The 17069-nt window shown below is 54.0% G+C and overlaps 2 protein-coding genes across 2 annotated transcripts in view; one reads left to right on the top strand and one right to left on the bottom strand.

The window, feature by feature from the left end:
* LOC135404965 (uncharacterized) overlaps positions 1–17069 on the top strand; it is an 801303-nt gene that overhangs the window by 265048 nt on the left and 519186 nt on the right. The gene's annotated exons all lie outside the window — the stretch shown is intronic.
* Positions 13665–16788, bottom strand: LOC135404546 (B-cell antigen receptor complex-associated protein alpha chain-like; the record flags this gene model as incomplete). The annotated part of the gene is given in 6 exon segments (XM_064639285.1): positions 13665–13848; positions 13851–13896; positions 14002–14070; positions 15360–15409; positions 15412–15477; positions 16290–16788. Coding segments are annotated over 6 exon segments (792 nt in total), but the record flags the coding sequence as incomplete, so codon positions are not given.

Below are 17069 nucleotides of genomic sequence, written 5' to 3'. Positions count from 1 at the left end.
ATGAAATCACTTCTAATTTTCTCCTGAAGAACCATGAGAATATGTGTTGTGTCCTGAGCACTAATCTGGAACTGTGGGATAACAGAAAAGGTTTTGGTGTCAGGGCTATTGAGAAGGCTGGGCAGTGTCACTGGGAGACCTCTCCCAAAGACTTGGAAAGGCCAGAGCCAGCCCAGAGCTTCCTGGGGCCTTGGCAAAGGCAGACATGGAAGCAGTCTGCAAACAGGGCAGCAAGGAGGGTTGGGAGAGTTCCAGACTGCTCAGGCTCAGCAGGGAAGGGGATATGGCAAGTCCTCCTGCAGCCATTCCCAGGCATGGGAAGGACAAGGCAGGGATGGCTGAACCCCTGTGGGAGGGAAAAGAAAAGGATGTTGTGTGCCCAGACTGTTTCAAGGCCTTTGACATGGTCTCCTGTGGTCTCCTTAGAGTCAGACTGGTGACAGCTGGACTGGACAACTGAAACATGTGGTGAGTGGGAAGTTGAATGACTGATGAGGGTCAAAAGTCATGGCACAAATTCCTCTTGGCAGCAATTCCCAGGTGACATCCATCAGGGACCAGCCCTTGACCATTCCTATGGAACATCTTTATTATGTCTCTGGGTGATGGGATGAAATGCACTTTCCACTCCTTTGTGGATGATGCCAAGTTGCAGTGAGTCTGTGAGAAACCTCGTCTAGTTAATGGTGACTTGGACAAAAAATGTGGTCAAGATGAGTGAGTTGGATAAACTTGTCTTGCCATCAGGTGCCCAGCAAGGCCCAAGACAATGAAGAAAAAACTCATGGGTCAGAGGAAAAGCAATTCAAAAGGGGGGCAAAAAGACCAAACCCAACCAAACCAAAGTGAAAGAAACACAGAATGAGAGAATATGCTGAGGTGGAAGGGACCCACAAGGATCATCCAGTCCAACCCAACTCTTACATCTGCCCCCACCCCAGCAGGCTCTGGAATCAAAGCACGTCTGAGGTCCAGCCCAGCTCTGCTCTGACAGAAAGAACTTCCAGTCAGGGACAGGAAGAGGACAAAGTCTTGTTTGACCAGCCTGAGGAATAATGGGATCAAAGACCTCCTGTATCCCTGGGCACTTGAATGACCCTGTGGATCAGGTTTGGTAGCAGGGAGGGGGCTGCAGGTTTCCCTTAGGGAAGAGGAGATCAAGAGTGGACTCTGTGTCAGAGAGAGCCACTTTCAGGTGGCTCCAAAATGGACCAGCCAGTGCCCAAAGCTGAGTAAAATGCAATTCCAGAGGCCCCTGTGTGATAACCCTTTGGAGAAAGAATAAAATCCAGGGTGCTGTAACCCAGAGAGGAGTGAGAGAAATGGGGGAGAAACAACCCTGCAGGCACCAAAGGGAGTGGAGAAGGAGGAAGAGGGAGAAAGAGCCTTGGTAGGTACCTGGCAGCCAAAATCCACTCCCCCAGCCCTGAGAGCCACAGCTCAGCCCAGCACAAAAGCTTCTTTAGGTATGGAGGTTCTTTGCAGCAGCTTTTTAGCAGAGCTGCCAGATGGGCCATCAAAGGGGATGCTCAGCTGGGTCTGAAACCTGGATGATCCCTGTCAGCCTTGGCTCTGTAGGATAAGAAAGAACTATAGAATCCTAAATAGTTTGAATCAGATGGGACCTTTATAGGACATCTTGTCCAATCCCCCCACAATGAAAAGGGACATGTTCAACTAGATCAGGTTGCTCAGAGCCCTTTCTAACCTGGCCTTGAATGTTTCCAGGGGTGGGGCATCTATGACCTCTCTGGGCAACCTGTGCCAGTGTTTCACCACCATCAGTGTAAAAATATTCTTACTTATATCTAGTTCAAATCTGCTCTTTTTTAGTTGAAAACCATTACCACTTGTCTTATTACAACTAAGTTTGTCCCCATCCTTCTTATAAGTGTGATCTCAGGAGCTCCTGACAAGTCTTGACCAAACCAGCTGAGCAATGAAGAGCCCCTGGACTGGACCAGGGTGTGGTGAAGTGTCCCTGGACTGGACCAGCTGCTCCTGGACCATAAAGGTAGGAACAATCTGGAGTGGAACAGTTGGGGAACACAGGATAATCAGTCATCCCATGAAAGCATTGGAAAATTTCCTGCCTGAATCACAGCCCTAATGGAACAGTTTGGATACAATTCCCAAATACTGTGGAAACTCCAGTCATTCCTGACACCAGGATGGAAATTCAGCAGATCACTAAAGCCAGTCCCCTTGGGAGCCCACAACCAGCGGGGCTGAGGGAGGCCCTGGCAGCTCCCCAGCACCTCCCTCTCAGTGGGACACCTCTGGCAGCCTCTCCCAGCTTGGGAACCCTCCAGTTTCCAACACTCCAAATGTCCCTGATGCCCAGGACAATTCTGATCCCCCTCAACAAACACTCCTCCAGCTGTGACCCTTGTCTGGTGAGAAACACAAAGGGATTGGTGGGAGTCTTTCCCTGACAACAAGGAGAATTTGGGAGAGGGACCTTTACACAAGTGTCCACACATCTCTGCCTGGGTGTGGGTGTGAATTGACTGTGGTGGGAATGTTGTTATTGTGAATCTAGAATTCAGTCAGTGTTATAATTGTAGCAAAAGCTATTGAATCACTTGATAACTGTTCAACTGGTCAGTAATTAAATGCTACTAATCTCTTTTGCCCCTTTTGTGTTCAAATCCTTTCCACCCTGACCCCCTTGCATCCGAAGGTTCTGTGTAAATCATTCTCTTTCATTAAATAATATATTTTTTTCATGACTTCCACTTTAAAATCTTCCTCCTTAGCTAAGCTACAAAACACCTCCAATTAGTTGTTGACGTCTTGAAGACTTGAAGACAATTAAAGAAAGGAAAATAATTTGTTTTTCAGCGTTTTAATGGGCCCCACAGTGTGTTTGGAGTTGCATCAGCTGTCAGTCCAAGATGGGCCATGTCAGAACTGGTGAGGTTGGGGGGTGAGGAGCATGGTTGATCATCCAGGGTCAGTGTGGATCTCCTGAGGAGACACCCAGCATCAAGATCACTTGGAGAACACCTCTATCACCTCTCCTCTGAACTACAAAATAGCCATAATTGAATTAAAAAAAAAATACAAATTTTGAAGACTTGTTTTGAAATTGCCTTGAAGACAATTAAAGGAAGACAAAGAGATCCTGAGGGATTTCTGGAATTTAATGAGCCCCACGGTGTGTTTGCAGCCCAGCCCATGGTCCTGAGGTACTGAGAGAAGATTGAAGCAGCTGCTGAAGAAGTCAGAAGCCAAACTCCAAGTGCCTTGAAGCATTGCTGGGCCCCACTGAGGGCAGGCACTGACAAAGCCTCCCCAGGGACTCCTTGGAGCAGCTCCTTGGAGGCCAGGAGTGCCGGCAGACAAAGACTCTGGGCAGGCCCCTGCAATGCTGAGCAAAGCCTGCCTTGGTTTTGTGGAGCACAAAGGCCAAGGCCTGAGCCCCAGGCCCTGGCCCAGCAGATCCTGTCCCTCCCGGCTGGCTCAGGGCTCTTTGGGGGGCACTGGGATGGGAGGGGGAGGAACAACAAAGGCCAAAACTGGGTAACCCCTGCCAGGCTCCTGAGGGAGGGGCGAGGCAGAAACCAAGTGCAGAACCTGCCAGGCAAGTTGCTTGTGGTGGCCTGAGTGGCAGAGGCAGCTGCCAGAGGCAAGGGGACAAAGGCCTGGGTGCCTTTGGGCCTTGCAGCCCTGCCAGAGCCCTTGGCCATCTCTCCTGCAGGCTGTCCTGCCCTGGCCCTGCTGCTGCTCTGGCCTTGCAGGCTGCACACACCCCTCCTGCTTTCCCACCCCCTCCCAGCAGCATTTCTAGACCCTCCCTGATGTCTCTGCACCAGCTCTGGCTGTTCCCTGGAACACAAAGCCATGGGCTGATCCTGACTCCCTCTGGGTGACCTCTTGCAGCACAAGGGTCCTCTTTGAGTGATATTTCTTTTTCTTCACCTTCAGTCTGAACCTTCAATGCTGCTCTTTGTGGTGATTTCGTTCTATTTCCAATATGGAGAAAAGCTCCATCCTGTCAGATCTCCTCTAGACCCTTTCCTGTTCTTCCTCATTCCTCCAGAATGGGGAACCTCACAGACAGACAGACCAGTCCAGATGTGGTGAGTCCAGGGCTGAGTCCAGGGGGGTGACAACTCCCTTGTCTGGGTGCCCACACTCCCCCTAAGGCAGCCCCATGTGCAGTTGGCCTTAAATCAAGGGGCCATTCTGATTCTTTGTAACATCACGGAATCAAGTGGCACCGTGACACTGCAGGGCCTCATGGAACCAAAGGAATGCAGGGACACTGTGGTATCTCATGGAACCAAGGGACCACTGTGACATGCAGGGTCTCTTTGGAACGAAAGGAACCCTGCGATATCTCAAAACCTCTTGGAACCAAGTGGCCACTGTGCCTCCCCAGAACTCCATGGAATCAAGCAGAGCCGCTGCCTCCCCCCCGCCGCCGCATGGACCGGAGTCGCCGGCTCTGCCCCGCTTGGACACCTCTGGAGTCAGCCTGTTCTTGGGCAGCACAACTGATCTCAGACCAGAGAGTTTCCCACATTTTGCTTTGCCCCCTCTTTCCAGTGGATATGTTTTTTGTTCTTTCTTCATTCAGAGGGAAAAGGGGAAAGGGAGGCATGCGTTGATCCCTGTTCTCACCTGTTTACAAATGGGAGTTGGGACAGGGGGAGAGAGAGGAGGCAATTTCCCTCTCTGTTGTAGCTTTGAACTGTTCTATTGGTATTGCTGTTTTTGCTGCTATATTTCTTGTCAGTCAATTGCTATTTTTTTCACTTATATCTCCTTGTATTTTGTCTCCCTGTATTGGTGGGGAGTAAAAGAGGAGTGAATTGATTTCATTGGAGTTCCTGCCCCAGTATGTGTCTTTAAACTAGGGGTTGCTCAAGAGCTCCCTGAAATTTGGCATCATTCACAAAGGACTTGAAAACACATTTTGTCCCAATGTACAGAGAGCTAATAAAGATGTTCTACAGTGGTGTTCAAGGTGTTGGTCACTGAGGGATTTCATCAGGAAGTTGCTGCCAAGAGGACTTTGTACCATGGATTTTATTGGACACTCTTCATTCAGCCAACATCCCATCCACTACATCTTCCACTTCTTCAGTCCAGCTCTCACCAGTCTGGCCATAAGGAGACCACAGCAGACCATATCAAAGACCTTGATAAAGTCTGGGCACACAACATCCCTTTCTTTTCCCTCCCACAGGGGTTCTGCAATCCCTGCCTTGTCCTTTCAATGCCTGGGAATGGCTGCAGGAGGACTTGCCCTATCCCCTTCCCTGCTGAGCCTGAGCAGTCTGGAACTCTCCCAACCCTCCTTCCTGCCCTGTTTGCAGACTGGTTCCAGGTCTGCCTTTGCCAAGGCCCCAGGAAGCTCTGGGATGGCTCTGGCCTTTCCAAGTGTTTGGGAGAGGTCTGGACACTGCCCAGCCTTCTCAATATCCCCGACACCAAAACCTTTTCCATATCCCACACTTCCGGAGGAGTGCCTAGGACACAACACAGGTTGTCCTGGTGGTTCCGGAGGATTAGAAGGGATTTCTTCCTAGAGACCAACCCCTCCAATTGCATTTGAGTGCAGCTGAAGGGTTTCTTCAGCATTTTCCCCAGTGCCTCCCTGCCCTGAAGGTTTCTGGCCATCAGGCTGGAGCTGAGGGGGTTGGGCAGGTGCCTGAGGAGGGGGTAGAACAAGGGCTGTGTCCAACTGTGCCAGGAGGGCTGTGCTGGGCAAGGATGAGGAGGCTGCAGAAAACAGTGGCACTGGGGAGGTGAGAGGAGCAGCTGGAGAGACCTTGTGCCTGCCCACGCTGGGCAGGAGCTGCCCCAGGATGGCAGCTCTGAAGCACTCACAGGATGTCCCTGTGAACAGGAGGGGAAGACTGGATCTAAAAATGAAACCTGGAAAGCAGAGAGCAGGAGTGTCATGGTGTCACTGCAGGAGAGTTCCAGCCCTGGAGCAAGGACACAGAAGAAGTGATCCAGTACATGCACTGCCCTTAGAAGATCCCACAGCATCCTGGAGATGCTGTAAGGGAGCCCAGCTCTGCTTCAGGGCCTGTCCCTGCCTGTGCTCCAAGGGCTTCCACCCCCCAGGACTGTGCTCAGAGAGCACTCAGGCCTTACAGTGAGAAAGGGGCTCAGGAGGACAGTGTGGAAGTGGCAAGAGAGCAGCTCTGCAAAGACCAAGCACTGCTGCTCCCTGGCAGTGCTGCTGGGCTGGGATTATTGTCCCCTTCCCAGTTTGCAAATACACCCTGTCCTGCAGTGTGTTGTCCTTTAGGAACATCTAAGAAGAAGGGTCTTGGACAAAGAAGGCACTGCAGGGTTCTTTATTTTGTTTAAATACTCAGCCAGTACAATTCATCATTTATACATCTCTGGGTCAAATTCAATGGGTAGACATGAAATTAGAAGGCAGATGCATAATAATATTTCATTGCACAGAAAATTATTGCAAGAACAACCTGATGACCTCCACAACAAACCTGAGCAGGAAGGCTGGGCCATTAAGGAGTCCCATTCTGAATGCTACACATCAGAAACCTGGCACATAATTGCTCCAGAAAAGCATCCAGTCATCATTTTTCTTATGGCATCCTTGACCTCCTGGTTCCTGAGGCTGTAGATGAGGGGGTTCAGTGCTGGAGGCACCACCGAGTACAGAACTGATAGTGCCAGATCCAGGGATGGGGAGGAGATGGAGGGGGGTTTGAGGTGGGATAACAGGACAGTGCTGACAAACAGGGAGACCACAGCCAGGTGAGGGAGGCACGTGGAAAAGGCTTTGTGCCGTCCCTGCTGAGAGGGGATCCTCAGCACAGCCCTGAAGATCTGCACATAGGAGAAAACAATGAAAATGAAACAACTGAACACTAAACAGGCAATAACCATAAGAAGTCGAATTTCCCTGAGGTAGCCTGAGTGTGAGCAGGAGAGCTTGAGGATGTGTGGAATTTCACAGAAGAACTGGCCCAGGGCATTGCCCTGGCACAGGGGCAGGGAAAATGTACTGGCTGTGTGCAGCAGAGCATCGAGAAATCCAGTGGCCCAGGCAGCTGCTGCCATGTGGGCACAAGCTCTGCTGCCCAGGAGGGTCCCATAGTGCAGGGGTTTGCAGATGGCAACGTAGCGGTCGTAGCACATGATGGTGAGGAGGGAAAACTCTGCTGAGATGAAGAAGAAAAAGAAAAAGAGCTGTGCAGCACATCCCTTGTAGGAGATGGTTGTGGTGTCCCAGAGGGAATTGTGCATGGCTTTGGGGACAGTGGTGCAGATGCAGCCCACGTCTGTGAGGGAGAGGTTGAGCAGGAAGAAGCCCATGGGGGTGTGCAGGTGGTGGTCGCAGGCTACGGCGCTGAGGATGAGGCCGTTGGCCAGGAGGGCAGCCAGGGAGATGGCCAGGAAGAGCCAGAAGTGCAGGAGCTGCAGCTCCCGCCTGTCTGCAAATGCCAGGAGGAGGAACTGGGAAATGGAGCTGCTGTTGGGCATTTGCTGTTCCTTAGCACAGGGTCTGTTCTGAAAAGGAAAGCACAGGGAACAATTAAGACAGCCCCCTCTCAGCAAACCAGTGCAGTTTTCAGGGAAATCCCCTCCAAGTCAAGGCAATTCTTTTCCCTGGTTTGTGCTCTCTGAGGGTGCTGTGAGTACCAGGAGCTCTGCCCGTGTGCTGCCAAGGACTCAATTTTTTACCTCTGCTGCAGTGCAGACATGGAGCTGGTTTGGGACAGCTCTCATGATCACAGGGGTTATCACAGGGAATCCAGTTTTGATGGAAAAGTTCAATTCCTGTACTGTTGTCTTGGAGCAATTTGGGCTGCAGAAGAGAGGCACAGAGTATCCTTAAAAGAATTTTGACAGGGTTTTTGGGTTACAGTCATAACATCTGGTTTTTTAAGGGCAAATTTTTCCAATTACAAATCTGTTGAGTATTGAGACAGGACAGGCAGAAGGGCTGAGCTCTCCATTGCTTATTGCAGAGCCAGGAGAGCTGCAGTGCCTCTCAGTCTGTTTCTCATCTGCTCTGCACTTTCCCTTGGGCTACCTTGAAGAGGACTTCACACACAGATTCATCCTTAAAAACCCCACCAAGATCTGTGCTGAGAGCAGGGCAGCGCTGCTTGAAAGGGCAGCTCTGGGAAGTGTCCCCTGTGCCAGCCCAGAGGTGCAGCTGTGCTGGACAGAGCAGGACAGGAGCCCTCCTGCAGAGAAGCCGAGGGCTGACACAGGAGAGTGCCCACCCCCAAGGGAAGGCTCAGCACTGCCCAGGATCCTGTACTCATTTCTGACACTGCCTGAAAGATTAATCTCTGAGAGTAAAAGAGTTTGAATTTCAGTGCAGCCTCCTGAACTGAGAGAACAATGTCTCTGCTACAATGCCTAAACAGGAAACATCCATCAGGACTAACTCCTTTCCTGTAGCCCCTGTCTTTTGTGAGCTTTGCAAAAAAATCTGCATTAAATATCCTGTAGTGGTGTGGAGCTGTGAGCAGGTCTGACCCTGAAATAGTGAGACATGGAAAAGATTCTCCCTCAGCTGCCAGGTTTGCTCCTTGCCCACAACCCTTCTGCCCCAGCCCTGGCAGCAGCTCCCCGGGCCGGCTGAGAGCTGCCCCTGGCAGGCAGCAGAGTCCCTGCCCAGCACAGCACCCTGGGCTGCAGGACCCTGCTCTGCCCCACAGCCCTGGGCACCCCTGGCTGCACCCCCGGCTTCACAGCTCTTCCAAAGGGCCCCAAAACAGCCCCTGCTCACCCATCCCATCAGCTGGGGCTGGGCCAGCTTTAGGAGATGCCTCCAGGAGCTGCCCCTGCACTGCCCTGCAGCCACAGACTCACCATGTGCAGTCCTGCCAAGGTTCCTCCTGCAGGGAGCTCTCAGCCCTCCTGCCAGTGCTGAGCCCCTTGAAGCTCTGTCTGTGCCCTGCTGGTGTCCCTGAGCTGCCCTGGCAGTGCCCTCAGCCCTGCTGGGCTGTGCAGAGGAGCTGCTCACCAGCAGAGCTGTCTCTTTGAAGCTCTTCTTGCTTGCCAGGAGCTCCCTGTGTGCCAGGAGCCTGGCCCAGCTCAGCAGCACAGCAACAGCCCCAGGCATTTCATGACCCACAGGGGACTTTGAGATTGTTTACATGAGACTCAGTCCCTGAGAGGAAGTTCAAACAACTTCTCAAGAAGTCAAAGTGAGATGGAAACACTGAAGTTTCCTGTAGTGCTAATGAGTCTCACTGAGGGACACAACTGAGAAAGTGTCCCCAGGTTCCAGTTAGAGCAGAAAACTGCAGACAGTGATGACAAGGATGGAAAAGCAAGGGAAAGGTGACTCTGATGCTGAACAAACCTTGACTTGTTTCCTTAATCCAAAGGGCCAAGCCCTGACCCCCAGCCCCTGGGAAGGCAGATCCTGTCCCTGCCTCATTCCTCAGGGCTCTTCCTGGGGCACTGGGATGTGGGATGTGCAATGCCAAGGGCAGGACCATGGGGTGGCACCTGCCAGGCTGCTGAGCAGGGACAAGGAGGCCATGAGGCCCCAGGGCTGCAAGGGGCACTCCCCTCCTCCTGGCATCAGGGGCACAGACAGCAGCCCTGGCCAAAGGCCTGCAGAAGGTGGCTCTGTCAGGGCCTTTCAGCTTCTCCCCATCCCTGTCTCCTCTCCAGCCCAGGCTGTCCTACGGTGTCCATGCCCTGCCCCTTTCCCTGCAGGCTGTCCTCATCCCCCCGGCTGCCCCACCTGGCTGGCACCTTCCTGCACTGACATCTCTGTGTCCTCCCTGGCTCTTCCTGCACACACAAAGCCTTGGGCTCATCCAGACTCTTTCTGGGTGACGTGTTCCAGCACAGCATTTTCCATGGAGTGAAATTCCTTTTTCCTCATGTGTACCAGGGGGAGTTTATGCTGATACTTTTGGTCTGTGTTTTGCCCTGCCACCTGTGAAAGCTTTGCTCTTTCCCTGCCAAGTTATGGGAAAACAAGCATTGATAAGCGGGAAAGTTGTCCTTGAAGAGAGCTTTTTGTATAAACTGTTTAAATTGGTGTTCTGTGATTGGTTACTTTTCCGTCAAGGGCATTTGGAGGAGAAAGTGATGATGAAGTGAGGAAGGCTCGACCTCAGACTCAATTAAGATAGACCCCCAAAACACTCTGCGCATGCGTGTGTGGATTTCCGAAGTTCTCACATGTGCACAGAAGAGATGCACTGACATAACTGGGAGGTGGGACTGAGGGCCTCTGGTGGGGCGGTGCTGGCCACACCTGGGGAGGTTGTGGTCTCTCAATTAATTGTTTAAAAAGCAGATAGTGCTTCCTTGGCGAGAGCTAGTTTACTTCAAGGACAACGTTGCCTTTTGGCACTTACCAGCTTGTAAACCTACTGACTCTCCGAGGATGCCGCTTCTGCTCTGGGTAATTATAGGTATGCTAGGTTGGGAAGATAACTTTATGGGCAACAGCTGGGTAACTGGGGAGATCGTGCTGGGGGCTTATTCCTCTCCTCGTTCCTCCCTTTTGGATTTGTTCATTTTCTTGGCCACCTTTTTGTAATAAATACTGTTTTTTTCTGTTGAACTAGCAGCGGTGTCCGTTTTTCGTGTCTGTATATCTCGGACCTTTTCCCTGATAAAGTAACCCCTCCCCGATACAGTCATGTCTACTTGGGACCTCCCCAGCTGCACTTGGCATTAATTCTTTCTTTCTCATGCTCTTTTCTGCTCTGACAAAAGGATCCACCATCTCTAAATCCACACTTCAAGCTCTCTGAGGGCTGTCTTGTGCTGTCCTCAGTCTCCACACCACTGAGGCCACAACTCCTTAGCCCCTCTCTAGTGCTCATGTGAGACATTTAAACCCCATCTTGGGAGGTCTCTGGACACTCACTAATGTTTTTGCAGATGAAAATATCGTGCTCATAGTCTAAGGAAATCACAGTTGCCATGACAACCAGCATGCATTCTCATTGCTATGGTCAGTTACCATGGCAAATAGAATACATTCTCATTGCCACAGTCAGTTACCATGGCAACCATAATACATTATCATTGCTATGGTCGGTTACCATGGCAACCATAATTGCTACAGTCATTTACTGTGGCAAACAGCATACTTCCCACTGCTACGGTCAGTTACCATGGCAACCATAATACTTCCCACTGGTACAGTCAGTTACCATGGCAACCAGCATACATTCCAATTGCTATGGTCAGTGACCATGGCAACCATCACACATTCCCATTGCTACAGTTGGTTGCCATGGCAACCATCCTACATTCCTGTCACTACAGTCGGTGACCATGGCAACCATCATACATTCCCATTGCTATGGTGAGTTACCATGGCAACCACCATACATCCCCACTGCTCTGGTCAGTTACCATGGCAAACAGCATATATTCTCATTGCCACGGTCAGTTACCACAGCAACTACCATACATTTCCATTGCTAAGGGCAGTTACCATGACAACCATCACACATTTTCATTGCTACAGTCAGTTACCATGGCAACAATCATACATTCCCACTGCTATGGTTGGTTACCATGGACACCAGCATACATTCTCATTGCCAAGGTCAGTTACCTTGGCAACCATCATACATTCCCGTTTCTACGGTCAGTTACCATGGCAACCATCAGACATTCCTGTTGCTACGATCAGTTACCATGGCAACCATCATACATTACAATTGCCATGGTTGTTACCCTGGCAACCATCATACATTCCCGTAATTGCAGTCGGTTACCATGGCAACCATCACACATTTCCATTGTTATGGGCAGTTACCATGGCAACCAGCATACATTCCCATTGCTACAGTCAGTTACCATGGTAACCATCATACTTCCCACTGGCACAGTCGATTACCAATGGCAAACCACCAGACATTCCATTTCTATGGTCACTTACCATGGCAACCATCATACTTCCCAGAGGTATAGTCAGTTACCAATGGCAACCAGCATATATTCCCGTTGCTACAGTTAGTTACCATGGTGTCGTGGTTTGAATCTTGTTTTCCCCCAGAGGCTAAAGAAAAGTGGTAGACCCCAAGGGGTGGAAACCCCTGGAAGTTTTGAAGTTCTGCCCAATGGGCGCTCCTGCAGAAATGTAAACGTATCACAACCAGACCGGAAGAGAAGAGTTGTAGTTTTGGTTGTTGAGGAGAGGTGGCCATGTTGTAGAGACACGAGGTAGGGGCTCTGTGCCCCTTGGGGCCTCTGGCCCCCTCCCAGCCCCTGGCTGGGGGCTGCAGGGACCTGGAACAGCATAAAGCTGGGCTAGGTGCCTGTAGTTATGCTGGGAGATGCTTTTCTCCATGGGCGCAGAGCAGCAGCCGATGCTGACCAGAGAAATGGTGGCAGAGAGCCAGAGATAAGAACCTGAACTGGAAGAGCAGCAGAAACAACACGCAGCACCGGAGAGAAGACTCCTGGAAAGGGAGAGAGAGAGAACCAGCAGCTGAGAGACAGAGTTTGGGGTAAGACTGTACCAGATCCCCCAAAACTCCCTTGAGACCCCTCTTGGCGAAGAGGGACATGGACTCCTATTTTGGAGAAGAGTTTTAGACATGCAGCACCGGAGAGAGAGAGGAGCTAAGAAGCTCAAAAGACGTCCTGGAGCTGGACCGGGACGGCCAGATGGAATGCAGGGGGAGTTGACCTTGGCCCCCCCCTCGCACTGCTGCCACGGTGGCAGCCTGAGAGACAGGGCACAGAGGCCCTGCAAGCTTGAATCTCTTGAGATACCAGACCGTCACGAAGACCCCCCTGTGTCTTCGTGATATGACGTGGTGATACGACCTTGTCTGGGGTTACGAAGCCCACGGAAGACCCCTTCGCCTGCGTCAAGGGGGCCGAGGGAGCTCGGTACCTCCCTCGTGAGTGCTGGCAGAAAGCCAGCCACAGCTGCTGCATGTGGAGAAGACAGACAGAACCTGCTGCCTTAGAAGATGCTGCTGATTAAGGACTGGAAGGGATCTGTTCTTCTTTCCCTCCTGGACTTTTATTTGGAGGGGAGAAGAGATCTGATCCACTGTAAATACTATATGTCATGGTAGAGATAGTTTGTGATCGTGTGTATAATGTGATATGGTATTTATTTGTACAGTCATTGTAATATATTCCCTTTCCCCCACTTTGAGTCTGGTGTGTTTTGTCTGGAAAAACCCATCTCACATTGGGTTGAGATGTGGGAGGGGGGATAGAGTTAGGGAATTGGATTTTGGGGCTATCTCAAACCATGACAGAGGGAAAGTGAGGGAAAATGGGAGAGTGAGGGGAAAATAGAGGATAATGGGGGGAAATGAGGGAAAATAGGAGATAATGCGGAAATGGGAATAATGGGGAAAATAGGAGATAATGAGGAAAAATGGGGGGAATGGGGGAAATAAGGGGAAATAGGGGATAATGGAGGAAATGGGGGAACATGGGGGGAAAATGGGGGAAATGAGGGAAAACAGGGTAATGGGGAAAATGGGGGATAATGAGGGAAAATGGGGAAAATAGAGGATGAAGAAGGAAAATGGGGATAATAGGGGAAAAATAGAGGGTCACTACAAGACCCCCCTTCCCATCAGACTCTGAGGCATCTCTGCTCTCACCTGCCTCCCCTTGCTGATTAATTAACCACTTGTTAATTACTAACAAGTAATTAACCCCCAAAACCCACAGAACCCCTCCGGCAGCACAGCAGCTTTATTTTGGGGGGGTCAGCACGGCCTTGTGTCACCAGAGCAGAGCATCGGGGGGCCAAGCAGAGCCAGGGGATCCCAAACCCCTTCCCAGGGGGTCCCACCCCCCTTTTTCGGGGGGTCCCTCAGGGCTTTTCCAGCTGGGAGTCGCCGGGGAGGGTCCCCACGTCCTGGTAGGTGGGTTGGACCCCCGGGAAATGTCCTCGTACATCGAACACTCGTCCAGGTTCAGCCCCTGAAAGCGGGGAAAGGGGGGGATTCGGGTCAGTTTGGGTGGGTTTAGGGGGTGATAGACCCCTCCGAGCATGATTTTGGGGCATGGAGGCCCCCGGAACGTCACCTCGTAGAGGTTTTCTTCCTCGCATGTGGTTTTTTCGGGGTGCAGCAGCTGCTCGTTGGCCCAGCGCTTCTGTGGGGGGGAACAGGGGGCATGGGGGGGGTTGGAGTGGCCAGGGGGGCCTTGGGGCACCAGGGGGGATTTAGGGGTGGCTGGGGGGGGGGAAGGGAGCACAAGGGGTTTTTGGGGTGGCCAGGGGGGTTTTGGGGGCACTAGTCAGGATTTAGGGGTGGCCGGGGGGGGGGGGTGGGAGCACCAAGGGGGAATTAAGGGTGATGGGGAAAACTAGGGGTGGCCGGGGGGGGTTGGGGTGGCCAGGGAGGTTTTTGGGGGCACCAGGGGGATTTTGGAGTGGCCGGGGGGGGTTTCTGGGGGCACCAGGGGGATTTAGGGGTGGCCGGGGGGGGGGGTTGGGGGGCTCCAGGGGGTTTTGGGGTGGCCAAGGGGGGGTTGGGGGCACTACGGGGTATTTAGGGTATCCGGGGGGGGCTAGGGGGCACCAAGGGGGAATTAAGGGGTGACGAGGGAAAACTAGGGGTGGTCGGGGGGGGTTGGGGTGGCCGGGGGGGGGGGTTGGGGTGGCCAGGGGGGTTTTTGGGGCACCAGGGGGATTTAGGGGTGGCCGGGGGGAGTTGGGTGTCTCTGGGGAGGACTGGGGGGATTTGGGGATGGCAGGAGGAGATTGGGGAGAACTGGGGGGGAATTGGGAGAACTGGGAGGTACGGGGGGTTTGAAGGGGTTTTGGGGCATCCGGAGGGGAATTGGGGGTACCGGGGGGGGTTGGGGGTGTCGGGGGGGGATTGGGATTACCCAGGGGGGGATTTAGGGGGACCTGGGGGGCAATTGGTGTCCCCAGGGTCTCAATTAATGTCCCCAATGTCTCAATTGGTGTCCCCAGTGTCCCAATTGGTGTCCCCAGTGTCCCATTTACGGGTCCCAATGTCCCACCTGGTGTCCCCAGTGTCCCAGTTGGTGTCCCCAGTGTCCCAGTTGGTGTCTCAATGTCCCAATTGGTGTCCCCAGCATCCCAGTTGGTTTCCCCAATGTCCCAATTAGGTGTCCCCAGTGTCCCAATTGGCGTCCCCAGTGTCCCATTTAGGGGTCGCAAAGTTCCAGTTGGTGTCCCCAGTGTCCCAACTGGGGGTCCCAGTGACAGAACTGGGGGTCTCAGTGTCCCAGTTGGTGTCCCCCTGTCCCAGTTGTCCCAGTGTCCCAGTTGGGTGTCCCAGTGTCCCAGTTGGGTGTCCCAGTGTCCCAGTTGGTGTCCCCCTGTCCCAGTGTCCCAGTTGGTGTCCCAGTGTCCCAGTGTCCCAGTTGGTGTCCCCCTGTCCCAGTTGTCCCAGTTTGTCCCAGTGTCCCACCCTGAGCAGCAGCAGCAGCCCCGGCCCGGCCGAGCAGAGCAGCAGCAGCACCCCTGCGCCGTCAGGATCCGGTTCTTGGTGCTCTCCCTCAGCGCCAGGAACGGGGCGGGAACCGGCTCTGCGGGAACGGGGACTGGGTAACTGGGAGGGACTGGGGTATACTGGGAGGGACTGGGTTACACTGGGAGGGACTGAGGTATACTGGGAGGGAGTGCAGGGCACTGGGTTATACTGGGAGGGCACTGGGTTACACTGGGAGGGACTGGAGGGCACTGGGTTGTACTGGGAGGGCACTGGGTTATACTGGAAGGGCACTGGGTTATACTGGGAGGGAGTGGAGGGCACTGAGTTATACTGGGAGGGCACTGGGTTATACTGGAAGGGCACTGGGAGGGGCTCAAAGGGGATACTGGAAATAACTGGAGGGACTGGGGGGAACTGCAGGGCACTGTGATGGACTGGGGGGGCTCGTGGTAGCACTGGGTTATACTGGGAGGGGACTGGATGGACTGGGAAAGACCAGTGACTCAGATGAGACCCCTCAGCCCCCCCTGACTCCTCCCGAGACCCCCTGGACCCTCACGAAGGTGCCGCAGGGCTGGGGGGCACTGGGATACCCTTGGAGGGGACTGGGATGGACTGGGTTATACTGGGAGGGACTGGGGGCACTGGGCTATACTGGTACCACGCTGGGGGCACTGGGAGGGACCAGGTGACTCAGATGACACCCCCAGCTCCCCCTGACACCTCCCCGAGACCCCCTGGACCCTCCTGAAGGTGCCGCAGGGCTGGGGGGCACTGGGATACCCTTGGAGGGGACTGGGATGGACTGGGTTAAACTGGGAGGGACTGGGCTATACTGGTACCATGCTGGGGGCACTGGGAGGGGCCGAGTGACCCGGCTGAGACCCCCCCGCGCCCCCCACTCACCGAGGACCCTGACGAAGGTGCCGCAGCTCTGGGCCGTCTCCCCCCCGGACTCCACGCGGCAGAAGAAGAGCCCGGAGTCGTTGTGGGACAGTTTGGGGAAGGTCAGGGTGGAGCTTCCCCCCCCTTCCTGCACCACCCGGTCCATCCGGCGGCCCCCCCGGGTGGCCACCACCTCCTGGGGCCAGGGGCAGCTCCGGGGGACCTCCCCGAGCCCGGGGGGACACGCCTGGAGCCAGGTCAGGGCGGTGTCGGGGGGGCCTCGGAAGTGGCACTCGAGGGTCAGGGGGGTCCCCACGGGCCTCTCGCGGGAGGGGGGCCCCCCCCACACCCGGAGCCACCCCCGGGGAGGGGTCGGGGAGCAGGAGGGGCTCAGGGGGCTCCCGGTGGTCACGGTCACGGGGGTCGGCGTCTCGGGGGGCTCTGGGGGGGGAGGTGGGGATGGGGTCGGGCACGAGGCGCAGCCTTCGGGGGGGGTCTGGGAGCACTGGGAGCCTGCGGGGACAGAGGGGGGTTATGGGGGGTCCCCCGGAGCTCCCCAACCCCCACGGAGGGCGGCTGACCCCGGGGGGGTCACTGGGGGTCCCTGTCCCTGCTGGAGGGGGGTCTTTGGGAGTTCCCAGAACAGTGAGGGGTCATTGGGGGACCCCCGGGATCTCTGAAGGTCCCTCAGACCCATCGGAGGGTCATTGGGGCCCCCCAGCCCCTCTCACTTCCCCCCCTCCCCCCTCCCAGTTTCGGTTCCCTGTCCCAGTTTGGGGACAGGAAATACTGATTGGGAGA

The sequence above is a fragment of the Pseudopipra pipra genome, chromosome W (assembly GCF_036250125.1).
Source record: "Pseudopipra pipra isolate bDixPip1 chromosome W, bDixPip1.hap1, whole genome shotgun sequence".
Taxonomy (NCBI): domain Eukaryota; kingdom Metazoa; phylum Chordata; class Aves; order Passeriformes; family Pipridae; genus Pseudopipra; species Pseudopipra pipra.
Note: the sequence above shows the minus strand (reverse complement) of the source record. Positions and strands in the feature narration are given on the sequence as shown.